The following is a 19,367-nucleotide window of genomic DNA, read 5'->3' on the forward strand; positions in this document are numbered from 1 at the left end:
AATGAATGTATCTTTAAAAAAAGTCATCAGGAATTTCCAGGAGACTCCAGAATAACTTTGAGAACTGTGATTGATGGAATAAATTAACAGATGTGAAAGTACTTAGCCATGAAGTGTTGGTCTTGATGGATTCATACAGAGCTTTACAATTATTGTTCACACAATATTGCTAATTTTCTAGATCAACGCATATCAACACATATCAAATTGATATATTAGCTGAGAGTCAAAATCATTTAGCTCCAAGAATTTTACATATCTTATGTTTCTTTTGCTTGGCCACACTTAACATTCAAAAGATACTTTTAAAATTATTAATTACAATCAATAGGGTTGTGGTGCTACATCTGGTACAAAAAGCATGTGATGTTTTGCTATTCCTGCTCAGAATCACAAATGTAGAGTCATTACATTGTGAGTGCACACCAGGCAAATGTGTAATGTTGCAAATATCCATCATCATAATAGCAATGAACAGTATAAATAGCTGAACCTTCTTAAGCACAATTTCCACCTCATTTCCATCCTTGCATTCTCTGTAGCAACTAGCACAGTGTAACAGTGACTCTAAGGTCAATGTAAAAAAAATTTTTTTTTAAATATAGCTTAAGGAAATAAGGTTCTTGGCCTGGAGAACTTTCAATCTAAATAGTGACACAAAGTGTACACTTCAGGAAACAATTAAAGAAGGCAATAACCAGAGTCCAAATATGAAAATATTAATTTGTTAAGTGCTTATTACTTTCTGCTTATGTTCAATGGATTTAAATCTTGAGAGGATTCTGAATAGTAGAACTTTAAAATACAGTAACATTGCAAAATAAGAATATTAGTTTAAAATGTCCTCAGTATCGGTTTTCCAGTGTGGGTGGAAGATATAAATATATAAAAGTTATTTGTCTGTATTCATTTGGTGAAATGAAGCAGGCCTTTAGTTTGGAAAGAGACAGTTATCTTTGATTTCAAAGAGGCAGGACTGCCTCCATAAAAAGAAGCAGTTTCTCAGGATAATAGCCTGGTTTCTGGGAATTATGGACTTCTTCACTAAAAAGGTTTAATCTAAACCATCCCTATAAGTTATATTGTAGATGATGATATTCTTTTGGAAAGGAAGATGATTTAGAGCTGTGTACCTAGTTATTAGGTAGAAGGATGTCAGGGATAAAACATGAAAGCATTTGAGGACCAGTCTGAGAATACTGAATTTGATTGGACAGTAAATAACCATTATACATTCTAGAACCAAACACTGATATGATGAATATAATATTTACCAAAAATTACTTTAACAGCCCTATGTAGGCTGAAAGAAGTAGAGAAAATATTGTAAATAGGAGCAATAAAGAATTTAAATGTGTCTAAGGATCCTCGCACATTGCTGTGGTGATTTGGAAAGTGCATATACAAAAATACCTGTGGATTAAAAAAAGGAATCACCTCTGACTTCTGGTTAGTTGCAAAATGATCTAAAGAACACTAAATTTTAAGAATTCTTTGCAGTTATTCATTCTTGTAGTGGGATCTCAATATAAGCACTAAAAAATTTAGGAAAGCACATTTTTCTCCATCTAGAAATTTCCTGAGTAATGTGATGATTGTTACAGAAGAATGAGTAGTAGACTTTAAGAGTACAGAAAGTAACATTTAAATCAATGTTTTAAATTATTTGTGTCCCTTCTCAAAATACTTGAGAGACATACACTTTGCTGTCATGAACAATGACCTCCGTGGCTGTGAATCTCAGAGCAGGGCCAGTCCCTGGAGGGGGAAGGGAGGTGGGTTTCTGTGTCTCTCTCTGTCTCTCCTCTCTTCTGTCCAGAGCAGTGTCTGTTCTGTAAAGGATCATGAGCTGAATCTATTTATCATGGGTTAATAGATCATCTATTATCTCTAGATTAGCTTGTATGTAAATTACTTATTCATAAATTGGACATCAGCTTATTTATAGAGTACCCTCATCCTTTATGAGCAAGTGTTTGTATCTTTTGCCAGAGACAAAAGAAGTCTCCTTTTGCATTGTGCAATTAGATGCTACAATATATTTTCTCCTTTATTTACAGTTGCCTTTATTTAAAAGCTAGAAAATAATTGGCTCTTTATTGATCCAAATTCGACCCACCCAGCTGACAGAAATACAAAGATATTCACCTTCTCATAGATGATTTGCTGTAATGGGAACCTATTCCTAGCATGTTAGGGAGAGTTCTTTTCTACAAAGAAAGTACAAATTTTCTCTCCTAAGAAGTCTTTAACTAGAACTGAAATGTAGTCTATAATTGCGTAATAAAGTCATATTATATGTAAGTAAATAATTACAAGTTAATCTAGGTTCATCGTAAAGATACAGCTCAAAATAGTTTTTCAAAAATGTTTTGTTCAAAACTTTTTGAAACTGTGTGCATGGCCTCATGTTTTGCAAATAAGAGAATCTCATTTCTTATTTGATCATGTTCAAATATGTTTTCTTTCTTCTTCTTCCCTCCTAGTGTGCACTGGTTTGTGAATGTTCAGCCCCAGAAAGTGTGAGCAGAAAAGATAACCTACCTTTTTTGAATGCCGGTATGTACCTCAGTTTTGGAAACTTAAGTTCATTTCATGTGAACATACATTTTAATTTTCTAAGAAGTTGATACCGAACCTGGATACCATTCTCACAGAACCATTGTAAACCTTTATTAAATATTGGTAATAATGGGAGTTAGCAGTGCAGGGGTACACTTGACAATTCCATAAAAAATATGTTTGTATAACTTGGCTAAATGGCAAAACGAATTCCTTTTTTCTATTGGATTTTGTTTTATCTGAAATGAGACGTCATTTCAGATGATGGAGGAAGATGGAGGATGTATTAGAAATGTGAAGCTCGTAATTAGTTTGACTTTCTAATTCTAGAATTTAAAATAAAGTTGTTAAAACAGTATGTATATGGATTCAGTAGGAAAAGTTCATACATACATTTGTACATTCCAGTGTGTGTGTGAATATGTATATATGCATATACATGTAGTGTTAATAATGCTAATATATTTGAACTTCGAGGAGGCACTGAACAGTGTGGTAAATGATGACTTTGACATCTGATACAGTTATAAAACATGTGATAATATACATATATGTAAATCATGGAACTAACTTCTGAATGATAACATACATTGTGTTACCAGTAGTGATAATATTAGCAAATAATGATTAGTACAATGACAGGCAAGATGTTAAATGCCTCATATGCCTTGCTTTACCTTGTTTTCTAATATGTGCTATGAAGAAGGCACTCTTATTATCTCCATTTTATAGAGGAGGAAATTGTTCAAGATTACTATTTAGCCACAGCAGGTCCAACATTTAATCCGGTTTTAATCCTAAGGGCTTTGCTCTTAATTACTAGATCATGCTGTTACTAAAAAAGCCATTAATTAACAAGCTGGTATAACAGTAAAATAAACCTTAACATTTTCCTAGCCTTGCTATGTTGTGCATTTCAACAGTGATATGGATAGCATGATAATCAGATTAAGTGATACCAAACTTCAGAGTTACTAAGAAAGAACCCCTAAACAATGAGCAATTTTCCCCTGCAGAAACCCAGTAATAATAAGAGATGGAGAAAGACATGCAACATTTTAAATCAAAGAACTCAAAATAAAATATAGCAACCAAAAGCCCATGAATTGTACTTAATAGAATGGAGGATTAAACCAAACAAGAGCAGCTACTTCTCAATCTAGGAACAAATGGCATGTTTTAAAAAATGTTTATTAAGGATATGATATCAGGAAGAATGTGCATTAAACAGGGAAGGGGCTAGCTGCACAGTTACACCAGCCAGATACGGTAAAAATACTTGATAAGGTATTTATGTGGCTAAAATAGCTAATGTATCCTCAAAGGGTCTTCCTCATATATGTTTTTTTCTCTTAAAAGCTGACCAAACCCCTAAACCTTGATTTCAGTACATCTAGATTATCTATTTAATTCTCCAAATGTCAATTTTGAGAAATAAAATTGAATGTGAGAGATATTGCACTCATGTTAAATACAGTTTAAATGAATCAAATTATCATCAAAATCATCTACACTGTAATTATAAGACACTTTTTAAGTGATTCACTCATGTGAACCTTGTAATTTTTTTATGCACACAAAGGGAAATGCCATTTTAAAATACTGATTGGTTTAATATAAATTTCAAAGAGAAAGAGAAAAGTGGTTCTCAGAGTAAAAAGAAATATATCACCTAAAGAAGATGAGACAAAGGGAACATGAGATAAATAAATCTGCACCTTCTGATCCTTGTGCCATAAAATCTGCAAGGCATGAGTTTTGGAAGCCTATTAACTCTTCCAAGTGTCTAGGGTATGATTCCTAACCTTTGATTTGTAATATGACAGAGACAAGCGACATGGAAGTCTTGGGAGCAGCTACATTCTACAATTTAAATACACCCGCTAACGGAGCGAAAGAGGATTGATTACTGCTTTCCCTTTTCCTCAAGCTGACGGTTTTGGTGGTGATTCTACACTTTGTTCTGATGATTTTTTTCTGTGTCCTTGGTCCAGGCAATCTGAAAGTGCCTAGAACATTTGCCAAAAATAGTTTCTTTCTATGAAATTATTTTTTTTAATGCAGTCTTATTTATTTGGCTGCACTGGGTCTTAGTTGCAGCACATGGAATCCCCGTTGCACCCTGTGGGAATCTTCTTTCCCTGACCAGGGATCAAACCTGGGTCACCTGCAATGCAGGGCAGATTCTTAACCACTGGATCACCAGGGAAATCCCACGAATATTTTCTATGAGCCCTCTTATATTAGGGAAAGTGAAGTCGCTCAGTCGTGTCCAGCTCTTTGCGACCCCATGGACTGTAGCCTGCCAGGCTCCTCTGTCGATGGGGTTTTCCAGGCAAGAATACTGGAGTGGGTTGCCATTTCCTTCTCCAGGGTATATTAGGGAAAGATAAGACAAAATGACTGTCAAATGTTCTAAAAGCTTGATTTTTAAAAAATTATTTTAAAATACAACTAAGTGCTATATGTAAAACGCTTCTGTTCATAATCCTGAAGTGTATCGCACATGTACAGAATATGTAGGCAGAATATGCACCCTTGACTTTGGTCTGTGTGTACATTGGTCTTTTGTTCTATTTATTTATCTGTCTAAACTCAGCAACTTTGGAATTAATCTATTATATTCCCATGAGGTACTTTTTCACAATCTGTAGGTGGAGGGAGCTATTGACATTCTTCCCAAGCCTTTATATTCATGTATTATATGGAACTTGCCAGTCTCAAGTGAGTTATGAAGTTCTTACTGATTGAGCGCAAGAGGATGTCATAGCTCATAGCTGCTCTTCACTATTCTATTTATATCTCTAGAGGTTTAATGAATATCTCGGAAAATTCACTTATCTATTGTGAGACTCCAGAGAAAAAGCTCTTCCCTCTTGGGTCTCACCGTTTTCATGCCACATTTGCCTCTCAAGTTGAATGTATATGTTGGGAGCCTGGAGAGGTGAGGGGAGGAGGAGAAAAAAAGAGGAGGAGGAGGCGAGGGGCCAGAATTTACAACTCCATAAAAAAGATATATAAGTACTTTAGCTATACAGGAGAAAATAATTCCTTTCGGCTGTTGGACTTTGTATTCTCTGAAAGAGGAGATGAATTGGATGTAGTATTAAGAATTGTGAGGTTCTCATTTTGTTTGATTTTATAATAGTTTTATCAAAGTTGTTGAAAGTTACCTGTTTAATTATTGGTGCATTCATTTAAGCAAAATGGCAGTGAGAACACTTAAAACTATGTGTTGTTGGGGTGTTGCATGGGATGAGGGTAGGGAAAGTTAATTTTAAACACAGGGAAGTGTAAACAACTAAGTCTCTTACCTGGTCACAGAGTTGGGTGTCCGTTAACTGAGGCGCCTTTGTCTACAGCAAAACAAGAACAAACGGGCTCTGGTGGTAGTGATAGTAGTGCCCTGAACAGGCTCTGTGAAGAACTGGTGTCAGCCTAGATTTGCTAACAGCGATGTGACCCTGATGGACTGGTCAGCCTCTTTGGACATCGATACTTTGGGGATGACCAAACTGACCTCGACAGTCTTCGGTTTCCTCTTTGGTCCTCCATGTCTGAAATCTAAAGAGCATAGTTTAGCTTTTGCTATGTCTACCTTCATTTTAGAAATCTTTCATGAAAGTTTTCATTTTCAGAAGTTTCACATGGAGTCCTATATCCAATTCTTTGTCACTTACAGTTGTCTTTCTCAGGAGCTATTTATATTTAATAAGCCTGGCCACAAGTAAACGCTTCAAAAAATTTTGTCAAGATCAACAATTCTCTCTAGATTTCCTGAACCTACCCATTTTCTTTGTTAAATTATAATGCTGCAGAATACTTCGGGGCTTCAGCCCATGGACTTTGATATTATCATGATCAATCAGAGAAGCTAATGGACCCTGTCATCGTTTCCTATTATCTTCACATTTTGAGTGAGTTTCCCTCTGTCAGCAAGCATTCGATCTGATACAGCGTCTTTCCTGGTTGAATTCTATACTTCTTGAGTCGTGAAATTATCTATGATATTTTTGAAGACGAGTTTCATGCTGTATATTAACGTATATGCTGTCCATCCTCTTCACAGAGGGTGTGTCTGACAGCGATGAATTCCATGACTGTAAAACATCTAAATCTCAATGTGAGGACCACCCCGTTTTCAGTCCTAAATACAGGTATTTTCCCCCCTATTTGGAGAGTTTATTGGTGTTTATCTTCTTGCCTCAGGGAAGAATCACAAGTGTTCTCAAAATAGTCCACTGTATCTTTTATTCTTTTCCCCCGGATAGGCTTAAGCCATCTACTTTCCCAGGCGGCACAAGTGGTAAATAGCCTGTCTGCTAGTGCAGGAAATGTAAGAGAAGTGGGTTCCATCCCTGGGTTGGGAAAATCCCTTGAAGGAGGACATGGCAAGCCACTCCAGTATCCTTGCCTGGAGAATCCTATGGATAGAGGAGCCTGGCGGGGTACAGTCCTTGGGGTCACAAAGAGTCAGACAAGACTGAAGTGAGTTAGCACACATGCCCCATTGCTTTACTGCAGTTGCCTAATTATGAGCTGTTTAAGAAGAAGAAACATTGCTTATTTATTTCTGTGTCTCCAGGGACAGAAAGCAATGGGAACTCAGCAGATATTTGTCAAATGACTGATGGTGGGTGTATCTTACCACTTGAATTCATGCTTCAGGTACAGAAAACTGCACTGTTATTCTTCTGTCCCTGAGAAAGATGTTCAAATTGAATTATTTCTGTTTAAAATGATTTATTACTTTCCCAAAAAATTGCTGTTAAATTCTCATTTTTAATTTTTTTTCTGCTTCGTTTGGCACCATATATTTTAATTGTCTTTCACATAACTGAACTAAGTACAGGCAACATTCTCCTCAATACCACCCCATCTAAAGCAACTGGTGACTGAATATTTTAAGAAATATTCTGAGAGACTTTGAAAAATATTTATCTCTATGTTCATTTCGAGTCCTAAGGAATTCCAGCCAAAACAGCAACTCTCTTTGTTTTATCTATTGTTTTTTCCTTTCCATTCATGAGGTACTAAATTAACTACCTTGTCAAAGTTTAGATCATATCAGTTTATAATAACAAAGGTATCTCGGTGGTATCTTCTCTGTGCTCAGTTGTATCTGACTCTTTGCAACCCCATGAACTGTAGCCCACCAGCTTCTCTGTCCCTGGCATTTCCCAGGCAAGATTACTGGAACAAGTTGTCATTTCCTTCTCCAGGGGATCTTCCTGACACAGGGATTGAACCTTCATCTCTTGTGTCTCCTGCATTGGCAGGGGGGTTTCTTGACTAATGAGCCACCTGGGAAGCCTCATACATTCTTCATACTAGTTAAATAGATTTGCCCTTGTATTTATAACTCTATGATATATAAAATATAGGACCATCTTGGCTTATAACATTGGCCTTTTATCCTTATACTCACTCACAGGGTTTCTTTGCACTTTGCTGTTTTAATAAATCCAGTGGAGCCCATTGTCAGTGCAAAGAAAAAAAACACACAACCGTAAAGATGAGAGTTATGTTTTATTAGGCAGACTTTCTCAGGACTTTGAGCCCGGGAGACAGAAGTCTCAGATCACTCTGAGGGACTGCTTTGAAGAACAAGGATGTATGGGAGTTTTTGCAACAAAGGGCAGGGAGCCAGAACATCAAAAGATTATTGATAATTAAGGAAAACCAGACATCTCAAGTTAATGAAATCAGCCCTTTTCTGTGTATAGGAAAAGGAAAGGAAAGTGAAGTCGCTCAGTCGTGTCTGACTCTTTGCGACCCCATGGACCATAACCTACTAGGCTCCTCTGTCCATGAGATTTTCTAGGCAAAAGTACTGGAGTACGTTGCCATTTCCTTCTCCAGGGGATCTTCCCAGCCCAGGGATCGAACCTGGGTCTCCTGCATTACAGGCAGACGCTTTACTGTCTGAGCCACCAGGGAAGATGCAAAGTCTGGGCTCATTGCAGTCATTCCTTTAAGATGCGCCTCAGCTATCCGGCGCCAGTATCCTGTGTTCCCTCATCCTGAGTTTCCTCAGAGTGCAGAGTCTGGCATGACTGCGGCGGTTGACAGCTGGATGGCGGACATTCTTTGCTGTTATTCTGAGTTTCCTCAGGACTGTCCCTCCAGGTAGCTGTCATGTGATGGCTTGATGTCTGTAACATCTTTTGTTTCCTGATATGGTTGGTAGCATTAGTAGTTCACACCATTAACCTTGCTCTTTTGGAATTTTCATGTTTTCTTTACTGTATATTAACATAGAGTGTCAAGTAGCTTGAGTGAAAGAGTAAATTTCTTTATCTATTAATAGTAATCAATGAAATCATCAGACACTTTTAATACTTCTGCTTTGTTCCTGCTGTATCACCCCCTCTATTGCCCGCCTAATGTAAACTAGAAGGAAAATAAAGGCAAGAAGATGATATAGTCAAAAAGGTAATATTTTGTGGCCACATATGAGGACTTTCAGCTCTGGTGTTCCTTCCTTCATTCTGACGCCTGTGCTGTTCATTGAAGTGAGGTTTTTTGTTATGTCCTTCCCTCTTACATGTTCTCCTCTCAGTGTACACAGTCAGGGCCGTTCTGTTTTCCTACTAGGGGAAGTAATGACTGGCTTCCCAGGTGGCTCAGTGGTAAAGAACCCATCTGCCAGTACAGGAGAGGCCAGAGATGCGAGTTCAATCCCTGGGTCGGGAAGATCCCCTGGAGAAAGGGGTGGCTACACACTCCCATATTCTTGCCTGGGAAATCAGGAGATCAAATGAAGGTTAAGAGAACAGCACAGTCATGGTGCTCACAAAGTTTACCTTTTAATGGGGGGCCCAGAGCAGTAAACAGACAATTATAGCACAGCTGGTAAGAACCATGATAGAGAGGGGGATGGGGAGTACCAAGGAGAGATACCTATAGGGAGGGAGGAGGTGGAAGTCAAGGAGGACCTCCTGGAGGAGGTACTCATTGAGCTGAGTTTATGGGATAATTACCTGTAGCTAGGAAAAAGGAGCATTCCTTTGAGATTCAGAGAATGCCTTAAGCAGAGGCAAAATGCCAAGAAACAACTTGAGTTCCATGAACTGCACAGGTCATTCCAGGTTGTTCAGCATAAAAGATGAACCAGAAAGGGACACTTTTCTAGATTTTTCCTTTCCTTTAATGACTGGATTAGAATTGTTGTTGTTGTTGTTCTGTCACTCAGTTGTGTTCAACTCTTTGTAACCCCATGGGCTGCAGAACGACAGGCTTCCCTGTCCTTCACCATCCCCAGAGCTTGCTCAAATTCATGTCTATTGAGTCAGTGACACCATCGAACCATCTAGTCCTCTGTCATTCCGTTCTCCTCCCACCTTCCATCTTTCCCAGGATCAGAGTCTTTTCTAACGAGTCGGCTCTTCACATCAAGTGGCCAAAGTATTGGAGCTTCACCTTCAGCATCAATCCTTCGAATGAATATTCAGGACTGATTTCCTTTAGGATTAACTGCTTTGATCTCCTTGCTGTCCAAGAGACTCTCAAGAGTCTTCTCCAACACCACAGTTCAAAAGCATCAGTTCTTTGGTGCTCAGCCTTCTTTATGGTCCAACTCTTACATCCATACATGACTACTGGAAAAACCATAGCTTTGACTATATGGACCTTTGTCAGCAAAGTCATTTCTCTGCCTTTTAATATGCTTTCTAGTGTTTGTCATAGTTTTTCTTCCAAGGAGCAAATGTCTTTTAATTTCATGGCTGACCATCTGCAGTGATTTTGGAGCCCAAGAAAATAAAGTCTGTTTCCAGTCTGTTTCACTGTTTCCATTGTTTCCCCATCTATTTGCCATGAAGTGATGGGACCGGATGATGAGAATGAATAGAACAAATCATTGAAACTACAGGGAATGAAACAAATCACTTCTCTGACCAACCGAAGTTGAAAATACAAATTGTGCACACTGAGCTCACCAGTTATCACCAGTTGGAGACTAAATTCCCACAAATATTACCTTTATGTTTTATTCTGACATCTGTAATAGTTTTTCTCGTTTATGGCCTTGAATTGAACATGGAGTGCTAGGGGCTTGTGGGCTTGGCTACACAAGGGGAGCGGCACTTTTCCAACTCAGCTTATATCCTATTTCTATTCTTATGTTTTTGATGCTTCAAAGCAACACAAGCAATAACATAGTATAGATTGTATGACACACCTAAAGAAAAGTAATTTTAAAAATTTGAGGGACTTAATTTTTTTAACAGTATATTTCATCTTCATTATTTTAAAAAGCGGTCTCTCTTTGCTGTTTTTCAGAGCTCCTGTCATCTTTTCTTAAGTTCTCTTTCCTATAACCATGCTTAGGACAGTCTTTTCGTGATTTCTGTTTAGGTTTTTTTTTTAGATCTCATTTAATCTTAAAAAGAGCTAATCTACATCTAAGATGTGTGTATATAAAGCTAAGATATTTTCAACTACAAATGAGAGAGTGTCATTATCTAATTGGATTACAGACTTATCTTCTCTAAGTATTATCCAGCATTTGGAGAAGAGGAAATACATGTACATTCAGCTGAATAGTGAAACTGTTAAACAACTGCATTAAAAGCTACCAAACGAACAGATTCTCTACAAGAATCTACAGGACATTAAAATAATGATTTTGTAAAGAATGAAGCTAATAAAGTTAGGTTCCGTTTATATATGTGATTTCTACCACCTCCTGAAGGCAAGAAATTACATGAACATAATCACAGATGAGCGCTTCCCTGGTGGCTCAGATGGTAAAGAATCCTCCTGCAGTGTGGGAGATCTGTGTTCATCCCTGGGTTGGGAAGATCCCCTGGAAAAAGGCATGGCAACCCACTCCAGTATTCTCAACTGGAGAATTCTCATGGACAGAGGAGCCTGGCAGGCAACAGTCCATGGGGTTGCAAAGAGTTGAACACTACTGAGTGACTAAGCACAATCACAGATAAGCTTTGTCTGGAGAACTATATTAAAGACAACCTGATGAGATAGCTGTTTTACATTTTGATGATCCCTTCAACCCTGAATCCATATTTCCAAAAGTAAAGTGAAAGTGTTAGTTGCTCAGTGTCTGACTCCTTGCGACCCCATATAGCCCACCAGGCTCCTCTGTCCATGGAATTATTCAGGCAAGAATACTGGAGTGGGTAGCCATTTCCTTCTCCAGGGAATTTTCCTGACCCAGGGATCGAACCTGGGTCTCCTGTATTTCCAAAATTCCGTCTAATCCTCTGATGTCCCAACATAGACATAGAAAAGAATCGAGCCTATGATACCTCTCTGGTTTATCTTTTTCTGCCCCAGGTTGCTTGAACAGCCATCTTTTTTTATGTGCCACCTATGTGCTGGCTTTGTTGAACATATCCTTGGCATCTTTACCTTGGTAATTTAGAACTGAAGTACTTGGCTTCCACAATTGCTGAAAGCCATAGAAAAGCAGGTGGTGTGCTACCTTATTAAAAAGGCCCTTTACAGTGTCTGGAATAAACAATCTAGACATTTGAGTTGTGCTGTAAATTTTAGGAGAAACAAATCTGTCATTTGCCTTCTGTCCCTGTGTTCATCTTAGGGGGTAGATCTAAGAGGGAATGTGTTCAGATCTGGACTAGCTTAGAACTTTATTATTTTTTTTTTATGAATGTATTCATTTTAATTGGAGGCTAATTACTTTACAATATTGTAGTTAAGTCATTATTGGAACCATGGTGGGATCTAAAATCTCTTTACTGTTATTCTCTTGGTAGAATCTATCACATGATATTTTTAGCAGTTGTTCTGGCAAAAGCAATGGAAAAAAGGAAGACAATATATGCAGGGCTCTCTAAAAATAACTTATAATAGATGTTAAATAGTTGTTGTTAGTGTATTCAGTCACATCTGACTCTTGGGACCTCATGGACTGTAGCCCACGAAGCTCCTCTCTCCATGGAATTTTCCAGGCAAGAGTACTGGAGTGAGTTGGCACAACTCCAGGGCATCTTCCTGACCCAGGAATCAAATCCACATCTCCTGCACTGGCAGGTGAATTCTTTACCACCGAGCCACGTGGGAAGTGACTTGAGCTTATTATACGGTCAGCAACGCACCTTTTATATGAAGAAACATTTGGCATCCGTGCAAAGCCAGAGCTGAAAGTGGTGGGCTCATTTCCACAGCTGGATTGTGTGTGCAGAATGGTTGAAATTGTGTCTCTGCTATAGGACAGAAGCATTTCTGAAATGACAGAAGCATTCGTTACTTATGGCCCACTGTTCAATGTTTGATACATGAATACCACGACTTTCTTTTATGTGAGGATGGCAAAAATCTTCCCACTACGAACCCAGCAAAATTTTGAGCTGAGAACATCTCTGATCTGTTTGTAACCAGTGGAACAAATTTCATGGTAATTAAAAGTCAGACCATATATTGAATTTTTTTTATTTATTTTTAATTGAAGGATAATTGCTTTACAGTATTGTGTTGGTTTCTGCCATACATCAGTATGAATCAGCCATAGGTATACATATGTCCATGCCTTCTTGAACCTTCCTCCCACCTCCCATCCCATCCCACCCCTCTAGGTTGTCACAGAGCACCAGTTTGAATTCCCTGAGGCATACAGGAAGTTCCCACTGGCTATCTGTTTTATATAAGGTAGTGTCTATGTTTCCATGCTGCTGTGTCTGTTCATCCACCATCTTTCTAGATTCCGTAGGTATGTGTTAATATACTTTGTATTTTTCTCTTTGTGACTTGCTTCACTCTGTATAAGAGGCTCCAGGTTCATCCACCTCATCATCATTGACTCAAATACATTCCTTTTTCTGACTGAGTAATGCGTCGTATATATGTACCACAGCTTCCTTATCCATTCCTCTGTCAGTGGGCAGATAGGTTGCTTCCGTGTCCAAGCTAATATAAATAGTGCTGCAGTGAACTCTGGGGTACATGTGTCTTTTTCAGTTATGATTTTCTCAAGGAATATATCCAGTAGGGGGATTGTTGGGTCACACAGTAGTTTTATTCCTCATTTTTTAAGGAATCGTCATAGTGTTTTCCTTAGTGGTTGTATCAATTTACATTCCCACCAGTAGTGCAAGAGGGTTCTCTTTTCTCCATATCTTCTCCAGCATTTATTGTTTGTATGTTTTTTGATGACAGCCGTTCTGACTGGTGTGAGGTGATATTTCATTGTACTTTTGATTTGCATTTCTCTAATAATGAGTAGTGTTGAGCATTTTTTCATGTATTTGTTAGCCATCTATATATCTTCTTTGGAGAAATATCTGCTTAGGTCTTTTGCCCACTTTTTGACTGGGTTGTTTATTTTTCTGGTATTGAGTTGCATGAGCTACTTGTATATTTTAGAAATTAAACCTTTGTCAGTTGTTTCATTTGCTATTATTTTCTCCCATTCTGAGGGTTGCCTTTTCACCTTGTTTATAGTTTCCTTTGCTCTACAAAAGTTTTTAAGTTTAATTGTGTCCCACTTGTTCATTCTTGTTTTTATTTCTATTACTCTAGGTGGTGGATCATAGAGGTCTTGCTGTGATTTATGTCACAGAGTGTTCTGCCTATGTTTTCCTCTAAGAGTTTTATAGTCTTTGCAGACCATATACTGATTTTTATTTTCTAAGTCTTACTCTGTTATATGACATTTTAGGATACAGAGTAGATGTTCTTGCTTTTAGTAGGTTTTCAATAAGCAGTGCTGCTGGATCAAACTGGGGTGTAAAGTGGATTCCACTACGTCTGCACTGAGACCCTTGTAACTATCTAAAATTTAGTATCACTGTTTAGAGATTTATGAGTTTCAAAAGCTTAGAATGTATAGCATGAAAGTTAGATTGGAGACATTATTGGGAATTCTGGGAGGTAGATCAGTGACCTGATGTTTTGTCTATTATTTGCCTCAAGCGTTTTCCATAAAAACTAGCAGTGGTTTCACAGGGTCTTGGACCTTGTGTCTGGGGTGGTCACAGGAGAATCCCAGAGCACATTAATCATACTGTCCTTGATGTCTACTTATGTTATTTCAACAAAGGTTTATATTTAGAATACATTGAAGAGCATTAAAATGAAACAATAGAATCAAAAGTTGAAGGACTGGTTTTGAGATAAATAAAATAAGAAATATTATATTTTGCAACCTAATTAAAAGTATAAATCTTCTAAAAATAATTATTGTTTTATTAAAGGCAAGAAAAACCCAAGGATTTTTAATGGTTTGGAAGATACAAAGATTCTGTGTAATCTTAAAAAAAAAAAAACACAGAGGTTAATAAGCAGTACATGTGCTAAATATAGATAACCCAAGTAATTGAATATTTACTTAGATTACAAAGGGAAAATTTGGACAGAGGCTGAGTTTTTATCTTCCTATAAAATGATTCATTTATATTCCTGACCATGTTAGTTATATTAGAATTCCTAATATCCTATAAATGATTTAACTTGACTTACAATATATTGAATTGCCTACATATATATATATTATTTTCCAAGTCTATGGCAATAGAGGTTTTAGTAAAATTCTTATATCTTTGAAATATTGTCACTTTAAAGATGAATTAAATACTATCTTTAAATAGTTTCTTAAATAGTTTCTTTCATGGGTTGTAGGTTTCTGTATTTCATATAAAAGGAACTATATCTGATAAGGGCAAATATCCAAATTATGTAAAGAATTCCTACAACTCAATAACAACAACAAAAAAATCTGATTAAAAATGGGCAGAGGATCTGAATAGATGTTTTTCCAAAGACATAAAGGTGGCCAGCAAGTACATGAAAAGTTACTTAACATCACCAATCATGAGGGAAATGCAGATCAAAACCACAGTGAAATACCATCTCACATCTGTTAGAAAGGGTATCAAAAATGCAAGATATAACAAGTATTATTGGCAAGGATGTGGAGAATAGGAAACTTTTGTGCACTGTTGATGGCACTGTTAAGTGGTACTGCCACTGTGGAAAACAACATGGAGATTTCCTAAAAAACTAAAAGAAGAACTACCCTATGATCCAGCATTGCCTCTTCTGTGTATTGATCCAAAGTAAATGAAAATATTAATTGAAAAAGATACATGCATCCCAGCGTTCATTGCAGCATTATTTTCAGTGGGCAAGGCATGGAAACAACCTCAGCGTCCATAGATGAATGGATAAAAAAATGTGATACACAGATCACACATACGCACTGAATAGAATATTATTCAGCCATAAAAAAGAATGAAAGCTTGCCATTTGTGACAACATGGATAGACCTTGAGGGCATTATGCTAAGTGAAATATCAGACAGAGAAAGACAGCTACTGTATGATTTCACCTATATGTAGCAGCTGAAAACAAACCAAAGCATAACAAATTAAAAAAAAAAAAGAACTCATGCATACAAAGACAGATCGGTGGTTTCCAGAGATGAGGGACAGGGGATGGGAGTGAAGGTATCAAAACATGCAGATTTTTAGTTATAAAATAGTTTTGAGGACATAATATGCAGCATGATGATTATAGTTAATAATACTGTTTTGCATGTTTGAAAGTTCCTGAGAGAGATTTTTAAAGTTCTCATCACAAGAAAAAATTTGTGATTATGTATGGTGGCAGATGTTAACAAGACTCATTGTGGTAATCATTTAACATTATATATAAACACTGAGTGATTACATTATATACCTGCAACTAGTATAATATTATGTCAATTATAATTCACCAAAATGAGAAAGTATAATTAGCCTTAAATATGATCTGTGATATAATCTGATTCATAAGACTTAAAGGTCATGTTTATGGCAAAAATATAATCTTTTTGGACATGCAATACTGGATTTAAAATATTGTCTCTCAACGTACTGGAAATATACTACTGTTTTCTGGCTTCTATTGGTGTTTTTATCTTCCTTCGTAGCTCAGCGGGTAAAGAATCTGCCTGAAGTGGCAAGAGACCCAGGTTGATTCCTGGGATGGAAGATCCCCTGAAGTAGAAAATGGCAGCCCACTCCAGTATTCTTGCCTGGAGAATTCTGTGGACCGAGGAGTCTGGCAGGCTACAGTCCACATGGGGTTGCAAGAATTGGACGCTACTTAGTGACTAAACCACATTGGTGTTTTTAAAAAGTGCACATTCTAGATAACACTTACAGGAAATAGAGAAGTGTACTGCGAGCTTTGGATCTGGTTATTGAAGAATGACATGTATGCTATCAAGGTTTCTGATGTACTTTTTTTGAAATTTTAATTGGAGGCTAATTTCTTTACAGTATTGTAGTGGTTTTTGCCATACATTGACATGAATCAGCTATGGGTGTACATCTGTTCCCCATCCTGAACCCCCCTCCCACCTCCCTCCCCATCCCATCCCTCACGGTCATCCCAGTGCACCAGCCCTGAGCACCCTGTCTCATGCATTGAACCTGGACTGGCGATCTGTTTCACATATGATAATATACATGTTTCAGTGCTATTCTCTCAAATCATCCCACCCTTGCCTTCTCCCACAGAGTCCAAAAAACTGTTCTATAAATCTGTGTCTCTTTTGCTGTCTCGCATATAGGGTCATCATTACCATCTTTCTAAATTCCATATATATGTGTTAGTATACTGTATTGGTGTTTTTCTTTCTGACTTATTTCACTCTGTTTAATAGGCTCCAGTTTCATCCACCTCATTAGAACTGATTCAAATGTATTCTTTTTAATGACTGAGTAATATTCCATTGTGTATTTGTACCACAACTTTCTTATCCATTCGTCTGCTGATGGACATCTAAGTTCCTTCCATGTCCTGGCTGTTATAAACAGTGCTACAATGAACATTGGGGTACATGTGTCTCTTTCAATTCTGGTTTCCTCAGTGTGTATGTCCAGCAGTGGGTTTGCTATTTCCAGTTTTTTAAGGAATCTCCACACTGTTCTACATAGTGGCATTCTCCATAGTTTGCATTCCCACCAACAGTGTAAGAGGGTTCCCTTTTCTCCACACCCTCTCCAGCATTTATTGTTTGTAGACTTTTGGAACCCACTCCAGTGTTCTTGCCTGGAGAATCCCAGGGACTGGGGAGCCTGGTAGGCTGCCGTCTATGGGGTCGCACAAAGTCGGACACGACTGCAGCAACTTAGCAGCAGCAGCAGACTTTTGGATGGCAGCCATTCTGACCGGTGTGAGATGGTACCTCCTTAACAATGATAATGTCCAGACTGAGCCACTGAGAATGGTGGTTGCAGAATGGATGAATAGTTCCTCATTTTAATGCTCAGAAATATATATGTATGTGTGTAAGTATGTGTATGTATATATATTTATCCAAGTAATAAATGTGGTACAGGCTTATTGGCTTCCCAGATGGTGCTAGTGGTAAAGAACCTGCCTGCCAATGCAGGAGACACAGATTTTATCCCTGGGTCAGGAAGATCCCCTGGAGGAGGGCATGGTGAGTCACTCCAGTATTCTTGCCTGGAGAACCTCATGGACAGAGGCACCTGGCAAGCTACAGTCCATAGGGTTGCAAATGGTCAGATACAACTGAAGTGACTTAGCGCACATGCATTCACAGGCTTTTGGAACTCTGAAATGTTGAAAGGTGTTTTACTCTATACATTGAAGAGACTTGGGCCACATTCTAGGCTGGGCATTAGTAAAGTCTTTCATCCACTTCAATATCAAATTCTGTTTTTAGTTAGCTTTATTGGTAAACTGGAGCCAAATAATCCTAGATACTTGACTGGTGATTGACGTGATATTTTGTTGTTCACTAAACTTTGATGTATTTCTCTTACATTCATTGCCCAACGGCAGTGGAGATAAAACCTTGCCCTGAAATGTAGGGCTTGGTAGTGCTGGCCTCATAAAAGGTGTCTCAAGTATGATCTTAATATCTAGTCTTACACTTTTTCTTTTAATCCCTTAAAATCCTTAATGACATGACCATGTTGGTTTTCTCCTAATCACTGCCCATCCACCCCAAATATTCAGTTTGTTCTGTAGTCTCCCTGTTCTGCTTCTAATAACATATGGCTTCAGGAAAGTGTGTTATTGACTTAGTGGCACTGAAGTATGAATAATATTTGAATTTTAATAGATCTTAAACTAGGAATAAACCTTTTGACATTTAAGAAATAAGTCACTTTGGTAGTAGGGTCATTTAGAACCTTTAATAAAACATATCAGTTGTCACCTACTATGTAAGTGGGTAAAGTTGACTAAGAGTGATTGGAAGAAATTCAGAAATATATTTTTTCAAAGTATGTATGATATATAAATCCATATATTTTCATCTATGGTTATAAATACCTATACTATAAGAAAATCTTTAGAAGGGAAAAGAATTATTAGGCAGTATATCAGAGAACCACAGTGGCCACTTTATGAACTGGAATTTGATATATCACTTTTTAATTTAATAAAGACTGATGTCCCAGAAGCTACTGAAAAAAATAAAGTGTATGGAGAAAATTCTTAGGAACTGAAATACACTATGGGTTATAATAAAAATTTTTCATCAAATAAATAATTAGAATGCTAGCGCGATTAATGATTTTGTTAATTGATCTTTACCTAATGGACATATCTTTATAATCTAACTATTAACCTTGATTTTTGTCTCCTTTTCCAGTGTTAAAGAACCCAGTGTGTAAATTATACAGATTTCCCACTTCTGACAATAAGTGGATGCAAATCCGGGAGCAGATGTCAGAGAGCATACTTTCTTTTCATATTCCTAAGGAATTGATCTCTCTTCAAATCAAAGAAGATTTGTGTAGGTAAGAGAAAATGGTTTATGATCATCTCTTACATTAATTACTTTTTCTATAAAACATTTTCTC

At 37.4% G+C, this 19,367-nt stretch overlaps 1 protein-coding gene and 1 non-coding gene across 5 annotated transcripts in view; one reads left to right on the forward strand and one right to left on the reverse strand.

Moving 5' to 3' along the window:
* Positions 1 to 19,367, forward strand: part of INPP4B (inositol polyphosphate-4-phosphatase type II B) — a 704,914-nt gene that overhangs the window by 458,270 nt on the left and 227,277 nt on the right. For all 4 annotated transcript variants that reach the window (XM_040250456.1, XM_040250457.1, XM_040250454.1 and 1 more), the window contains 2 exons: positions 2,487 to 2,559; positions 19,157 to 19,304. In XM_040250456.1, coding sequence (XP_040106390.1) covers positions 2,487 to 2,559; positions 19,157 to 19,304 — 221 coding nt within the window. The remainder of the gene's footprint in view (positions 1 to 2,486; positions 2,560 to 19,156; positions 19,305 to 19,367) is intronic.
* On the reverse strand, positions 8,431 to 8,502 carry TRNAY-GUA. The gene has a single exon. It is a non-coding gene; the product is annotated as a tRNA-Tyr (tRNA).

The sequence above is a fragment of the Oryx dammah genome, unplaced genomic scaffold (genome assembly GCF_014754425.2).
Source record: "Oryx dammah isolate SB20612 unplaced genomic scaffold, SCBI_Odam_1.1 HiC_scaffold_12, whole genome shotgun sequence".
NCBI lineage: Eukaryota > Metazoa > Chordata > Mammalia > Artiodactyla > Bovidae > Oryx > Oryx dammah.